Here is a 7,474-nt window from a genome sequence, read left to right on the forward strand (position 1 = left end):
CTCTGCTCTGAGCATCCCGGCTGGAAACAAAGTATCAGTGTTGTTGGTTCCACTATCCTGATCTGTGTGACACTGATGCAAGAGGCATTCAGGAAATAATATACAAAAAAATATGTTACCCATAATTTTAAGGTTTTACAACGCAACGTCAGAAAAAACAATTAATAAAATCCTACTTCCCATGTCTGAGCATTTGTAAGACTGATTTAATGTCTTAATCTGACACTATTTAATACCAATTAAGGCCTATTTAGATTAAATAATTTAATACCTTTTAAGATTTATAATGGATTCATAGGAACCCTATGTGAGGATTTTCTCTGTTTTGTCTCTGCAATGTCAATATCTTTCAGTTTTGGTATATTGGTAGACAAAACAAAAAAAAGAAAAATGGAGTTGGCATTTCTTCTTTCTTTGTTTTACATTTTTACATGATTCAGATTAAATTGATTGATTAAAAAATAACCCACAGATTCACTGATCATGAGGCCTTGAACTTTAAAGTTATATTAGTAAATCTGGATGATGTCTTGTTGTTAGTGTGTTAGTGTTGGCAGTGGGGAGAAAATCTCCAGCAGTAGAGGAAGCTAAATGACCGAGTGTAGGGGAAATTCCACAAATAGAAGCATAGCCCCATCTGGTGGAGAGTATGGCTAAACAGTCTCATACATGGTACTTGGAAGTTGGAATGTACCACACATACAAATACTGAATAGCTTTTATATATATATATATATATATATATATATACACACACATATATATATACACACACACACACACACACATATATATATATATATATATATTTATATAAAATATCAAAGTACTGTCAAAATTGCCAGTAGTGTTGCTCCAAAACTATATCATAGTACTCCGTGTGTTCTGTTGTGTTTAAAGCTGATAATCTGTGAAAAAGAACATGCTCCTCTGCACTTCATAGTGCTTCTGGTGGAATTTGCAAGAACCATGAAAACAACCGATCAGAGCTGAGAAGTCTGAACTGCAGTCAGACTGTCAAACTAGGCAGCACTGATCATACATGAATCAAGATTCTGTTACTGCATTGCCTATTTTTTACCTCAAATGTTTTCAGAAACATATTTTAGTGACTGTTTAGCTGTAACATGAGAAAGTTTGCTACGGCCAGTGGGTGGTGCTTCGTTTTGGCTCATCTGTTCAAACATAGCGGCTGGGTCACAAACTTATTTACTCATTTAACAGATGAATTGTAATTAAAACATGTTTCTCAAAACATGTGAGGTGAGAAAAAGACAATGCAGAAACAGAATCATAATTCATGTTTGATCAGCGCTGCTCAGTTTTACAGTTTGACCTCAGTTCATGAGCAGTGATTGACATGATTGGCAGCTGCTCTATCTAAAAAAGGCATGTGACTGGCCAATGTCTCCTGTCTCAAACTAGATTTTCCTAAGCCTGAAGAAAAAGAGCCAAGATGAGGTGCAGAAGTTAAGTGTTATTTCAGACCACTTGAATTAAACCTTGCTTAAAGTTTATGATGGGATTTTTGCCCAGTGACGCCTAAAGTAAACTGCATGCTCTAGCTTTAACTACTGTGTTTACAGTAGTGTTGTGTCTCATCCAGAGAATAAAAACTACTGTAACTATGTTACTGGCATGAAAAAGAGGGGAGGACACAGATCAAGTACCTGACAGCCTCGGCCGCATTGTTGGAGGTGTGTCCTGACAGGGCGTCATGTAGGTTCCTGATGAAGTAGTCTCTATACTCCTCAGGCAGAGCCATGAAGGTCCCGCCCATCACGATGAACTCCACCTTGTCAACACTGTGACCCAGCTGCTTCAGCTGCACATCACACAGAAAATACACAACTGACAACACTGTGATCTGGCAATACTGAGACATTTTAGAGATTGTAATTGGGAGTACAGTAAAGTGCAGTGAGGTACACTAAAATAATTTTCTATTTTATGATTGATCATAATATCTGGCAATATAAATTACAATTATACTTCAAACAGCAATTGCACATAAAACTGACTTCCAATGGCCAAAACTCAGTGAATCAGATGAGAACTTTGGCAAAGTGAGATTCAGATAGCACACACTTTCACACATACTGTTGCTTTAATGGATGGCTACATTAGACTAATGTGGCCATAAATTAAAATAACTGCATAATTGGGGTCAGGTCATGATAGGCGGCTAAAAGCCATGACACCCATTACTGTGTACTAAATATCTTATCAATGCTTATGATTTATACATGTATGCAAGCAAAGACAATCACTGCACAGAAGCTAATTTGGGGAAATGGCAGTTTTAGCACCGTGTGACTATATAAAATATTTAACTGCAGTGTTGATTATGTTTTTGAGAATGTTTTTTTCTGGCATTGGTGTTGCAGAATTTAATAAAAACCCATATCAGCGCTGATTAGCAGCATAGAAACTGAATCATTCAAACAGTATTGTTTTAAATGTTTCTGCTTATTCTGCTGTGCTGACAAATGGCATGACTTACAATTTAAACATGCTGTCCTAAATTAACCAAAGGCACAAAGTAGTAATGAATCAACCTGCTGGACATTTCCCCATTTTTAAAATCATTCTAACTGATTCTGGGGATCTAATGAAGCAGCGTTTATTTTAAGATATTACAAACATTTTTTAAGAAGGCAGATCCACAGCTACTTAAAAGAGGCAGATGTGTCAGCAACTACATTCAATGGATTTTTGGTAATACAGAGCCAAGTCTAAATTCAGAGGCTAGTAACAAAAGCAGTTGGTGTATACACTGCAGGGTTACACTGACCTGCTCCACCCGATGTCTGGTCTGAAGGTAGGGGTCATAACGTGCTCGGATTGCTCTCATGGATGTTGGCTATTAGAAAGAAAGAGGGACAAAAAATGATTACAAACCAAGGTAAAAAATCTTAAGGTCAAAGTTCCCCCTAAAAGAAAGACTGTGATTTGACTTGAAACAGGATTTCTAACAAACAGGAAAATATTTTCCCTTGATGACATAGTAAAACACAACACTAAGTAATATAGCAAAGTTTTGGATAATGTCACAGTAGGCAGGGTAAATTTTAAGCCTGTCACAATACCACTTTATCGACTTATCGAGGTCAGCAAAAATGGTCGAGGTCATGTCAATATATCGTATGATATTGCCTCTGTGCTTGAACGTGTGTTTGTTTACATACGAACGTCATAGTCATAGCATAAATAGCAGGCTTTTCCCGACCACAACAAGAATTGGGAGCAGCACCTAAACGTCTTTCACAGAGTCTAAGCTGAAAACAAAAACAAAACTACAATTACCACTTTGCAGCTGTATGCCCCCGCAAACCAGTCAAGTTGCGCATATGGTATTATATTAATGTCTATGAAAACATAGATGCTTTACACACAGAAGATCTATACTATCAGCACAGTATCAAGGTGGACACCCAAGATCAGTGTCATCAATTCAGTATCTCACCAAACGTCTCCCCTTCTGCTCCTGAGTTATGATATTGAATAATGGCCAGAAAGGTGCTTTTGCAGAACAATATGATGACACAGTGAAGTTGACCTTTTGGAAATAAAACATTATCACTTCCATCACTATATCCTATTGAACATTTGTGTGAAATTTGTGTATGAATTCCTGAGTTATGGCCCAAAACATGTTTTGTGAGGTCACAGTGACCTTGACCTTTGACCTTCATCCACCAAATTCTAATCAGTTCATTCTTGAGTCCACGTGGATGTTTGTGTCAAATTTGAGGAAAATCTCTCAAGGAATTCTTGAGATATGAAATTCACAAAATGAGATGGAAAATGATGCAGGGTCACAGTGACCTTTGACCACCAAGGTCTAATCAATTCAACATTGAATCCAGATAGATGTTTGTGGCAAATTTGAAGAAATTCCATCCAGGTGTTCTTGAGATGTAAAACAGGTCATCCTTGACTCAAAGTGGATATTTGTGCCAAATTCAAAGAATCTCACAAGAATGAGACAATCGCAAGGTCACAGTGACCTTGGCTTTTGACCTTTGACTTCCAAAATCTAATCAGTTCATACTTGAGTTTAAATGGACTTTTGTGCAAGTTTTAAAGAAATTCCCTCATGGTGTTCTTGACATATTCCCAACTTTGGGACAGACAGGCAGATGGATGGGCAACCTGAAAACATAATGCCTCGACTCCAGCCTGGGGCCCTTTGCTGCATGTCACTCCCTCTCTCTCTCCCCCCTTTCATGATTGATTCAAAGAATCCATTGTATTGTGATAAAACGTGTTATTTACTCCCCTATAAGCTAACAGAATGGTGTTTACTGCGGCAGAATGAGACCACCTTACCTCATAGCCGGTGTAAGACTGTGTGGAGTACTCAAAGTCTGAGTCCGGTCCACCAGGACAGTAGCTGCCAGAGTGAAGAGTGAGAGGTGCTTTAAATATAACAACAATAAAACAATCAACATGTGACTGTGAAAAACAAAGTGTTCTAAAGAAGCAATAACATCTGGAACCCCTCTTAATGGTTTTATCTACATCTCTTACAGGTTTGGTTCTTTGACCTGAACATGTACATGTGCTAATTAACACAGTCATGCTCTGTTCACGTCTACAGTTCAAAATTTTCAAATGTAAAAAATCTGCAGCAAAATCGGGTATTCCCTAAATCTGTGAGTGTTTAGATTGGAGGACACTTACACACAGATATTTCCTGTGAAGCTGATGTGTGGACATCGATGTGGTTTGCACATCACAGCCACCACTGCGATCTGAAGAGAAGACAGAAGTATTGACTTGATTTACTGAATATAATCTGTATGAAAATAACTCTGACAATCACAACCACTGTCAGTGTGTTGTAGCTTTCATGACTTTCTTTACACTGTTTCATATTCCCAGAAAACAAAACCTTCATGTAATTTCAAAGCTGAACTCCATCACCTGAGCTGACTGAATACATATTTGCAGCATCTCATCCGTTTGAATATTTATTAATCAAGAATGTGAAACAACTCTGCAATTTAGCACCAGATTCATAAGCAAATCACTCTACACACATCGCAGGGATGTTGCAGTGTCTATGAGAAGTTACTGTATTATTTAGTCTGAAGTTAATTCAAACAACTAATCCAAACAGCACCCTATGCATAAACTTAAACTGATTACAACTTTACAGAGCTCAGGATTTAACTGCAGACCCCAGGTCATAGTGATAGACAGGGACTTCATATGAGGACTACATACCCCACTGGCAGTCCGGATAGGTTTGGCCTTCAGTTTGGGCACCAGAGCACGACGGTACTGTGGTGGAACAGCAGCAATGATGTCTACCAATCGAGGCTGGGCTTCAAGTCCATATTTAGCTGAAGTCTTAGTCTTCACTCTTTCAGACAAACAGAATCATAAAAATAGTCTAGTGCATAATATAGGAGGTGAGCATCTTTTTCATTATTTGTAATCCTCCCATTGACATTAACAGACATACAAAGGCAATTTAAAAAAACTTAACACAAACTCTGCATCTGTGCACTATGCTGGGTTCTTGAGAGAATTCATCCAGCATCACTGCTAGTTTATAATTCTCCTTCACTGCATTCAAATCACTGTAAGAAGTGGATGATTTAATAAAAAAAAATACTGTTTTATTTCTAATGTAATCTGTGCAGAACATAGTTTTCCATCTTGCATGCAACTGTTATAAAAGGCTTGTGTGGTGTGTAGCTAGAACTTAAAGGGGAACACCACCTAAATTAGGAATTCCTGGGAGAGTTCAATCAATATTTGGGAACATGAGCTACTCTCACTCAAAACTAGAGGGAAGGAAGTTTTGAACCTGCGATGTCATAGGTCATGTGATGTCATACAAAGTCTTGAGCTGTTCCATAGACAATGAACAGGAGCCTGATTTTGCGAACTTACAGAATGTTTGTTTTCTTTTTCCATACCAAAATGAGCTTTATTCTTTTGTACTGTTCTCAGCTCTGAAACAGAAAATGTAGGGTGCATTCATAAATCCAATGTGATGCTCTACACTAAAATGAGAGCCCTGTTGTTCTATGAAACAGAGCGTTCTATTTCTACATGAATTAAAGAACAGTTAATTTGGTCACACATTCACTCCACTTGGTGCTGTGCTGCTCCATCTCCCCAGACACAGAGCTCTGCTGCTCCGAGAGTCTGGTTTTCTGGATAAACAAACGCTACATTCCAACAGTGCTCTGAATTTATCAACAGTCCAGGTTTTGCCAGAGTGTGCTCTAGCACTTGGAGTGAGTATTTCTGAACGAACCCACAAGTGTTTGCTCAGAACATTACCCTGGGCAGTCTCAGTATCATCTAGAACACCTTTCCCCACTCATTATCTATGAAACAGCTCCAGACTGGATACCCTATCACAACACAAATGTATGTTTTAGTACTCTAGCTTTTGAGTTTTTGGATTTGGGAGAGGGATGTTCATTATTGCTAATATTTTTGGACTGTCTTAAACCATAGGAATAACATGTACGAACTTAGAAAATGGGTGAAGTTACCCTTTAAATAAACAGGTTATCATGGGCTGAATAAGTACACTGGCGAAGACTTACTTGTTAAGATTGATGTCTTTGCCTTCTTCATGGGCTTCAACCAACTGCTTGATGACATCAGCAATGGTCATCATCATCAGCTCAGCTCGGCTGAGATCACCTAACAAAGATAATCAATATAGTCACATTACTTTTTCTTTAGTAACGTTACTTCAGTGCAGATACGTGGAGTTCAAAATACTGAAACTACTAGCTAGCTAGACAATACATTACAGATCATTACAGGTTATCAAAATATATTGTCGGTAACTGGATGAATTCAGACTTTACCACAGAGGATTTTCAAAATACGTACGACTCGCTTTTAAAATTGAAAGTTATACACAACAGCATTACGTTATTACATCATGTCATGGGATTAAAAAACTTGCAGTTAGCATTAGCAACAAGCTAAAGCCAGACTTGCCGGTTTAGAGAGTCATTTCAGACATTCTTAAGACATTGTCACACACTCACTTTTTTTCTTTGGCTTCCCCATTTCTTCCTTTAGGCACACAGTTCAAATTCCAACGGGTGGACGCTGGTTTGCGGGATTACATCTGTTTTTAACCCGGGAGGACTGTCAGAGAGAGTAAACAACTCCACGTTGCGTCCAAACACGGCTTCTGTCGTACGGCAGTTAAAACTGTCGTAAAATATCGTAAATGCGCCTTTACCCGTATTATTTAAGTCTCTAAAAGGTTCCGATGGCAAAACATTGCGACAGTTTTACCGCTGTTGAATCCATTTAAAATAAAATCGGCTGATGATATTTTACTAATATTTTTCTTAGGGACTGTTGTCTACTTAACAGAACATAGGGTTGGCTGGAGTGTGACTTCGTTTTTTATGGGGTATGATTCTCCCTTAAAGACCAAAGTCAACTTACTGTAAAATTTAAAAAATATTTGGATATGATT

At 38.1% G+C, this 7,474-nt stretch overlaps 1 protein-coding gene across 1 annotated transcript in view; it reads right to left on the minus strand.

Annotated features, from left to right (window-relative positions):
- Positions 1–7,183, minus strand: part of elp3 (elongator acetyltransferase complex subunit 3) — a 39,722-nt gene extending 32,539 nt beyond the window's left edge. The window contains exons 1-7 of the mRNA XM_050058551.1: positions 7,032–7,183; positions 6,576–6,675; positions 5,233–5,371; positions 4,687–4,757; positions 4,333–4,396; positions 2,795–2,863; positions 1,671–1,825 (exon numbers count right to left, since the gene is read on the minus strand). Coding sequence (XP_049914508.1) covers positions 1,671–1,825; positions 2,795–2,863; positions 4,333–4,396; positions 4,687–4,757; positions 5,233–5,371; positions 6,576–6,675; positions 7,032–7,053 — 620 coding nt within the window. The 5' untranslated portion in view covers positions 7,054–7,183. The remainder of the gene's footprint in view (positions 1–1,670; positions 1,826–2,794; positions 2,864–4,332; positions 4,397–4,686; positions 4,758–5,232; positions 5,372–6,575; positions 6,676–7,031) is intronic.
- Between the last annotated feature and the right edge of the window lie 291 nt (positions 7,184–7,474).

This window comes from Epinephelus moara, chromosome 12 (genome assembly GCF_006386435.1).
Source record: "Epinephelus moara isolate mb chromosome 12, YSFRI_EMoa_1.0, whole genome shotgun sequence".
Taxonomy (NCBI): Eukaryota; Metazoa; Chordata; class Actinopteri; order Perciformes; family Serranidae; genus Epinephelus; species Epinephelus moara.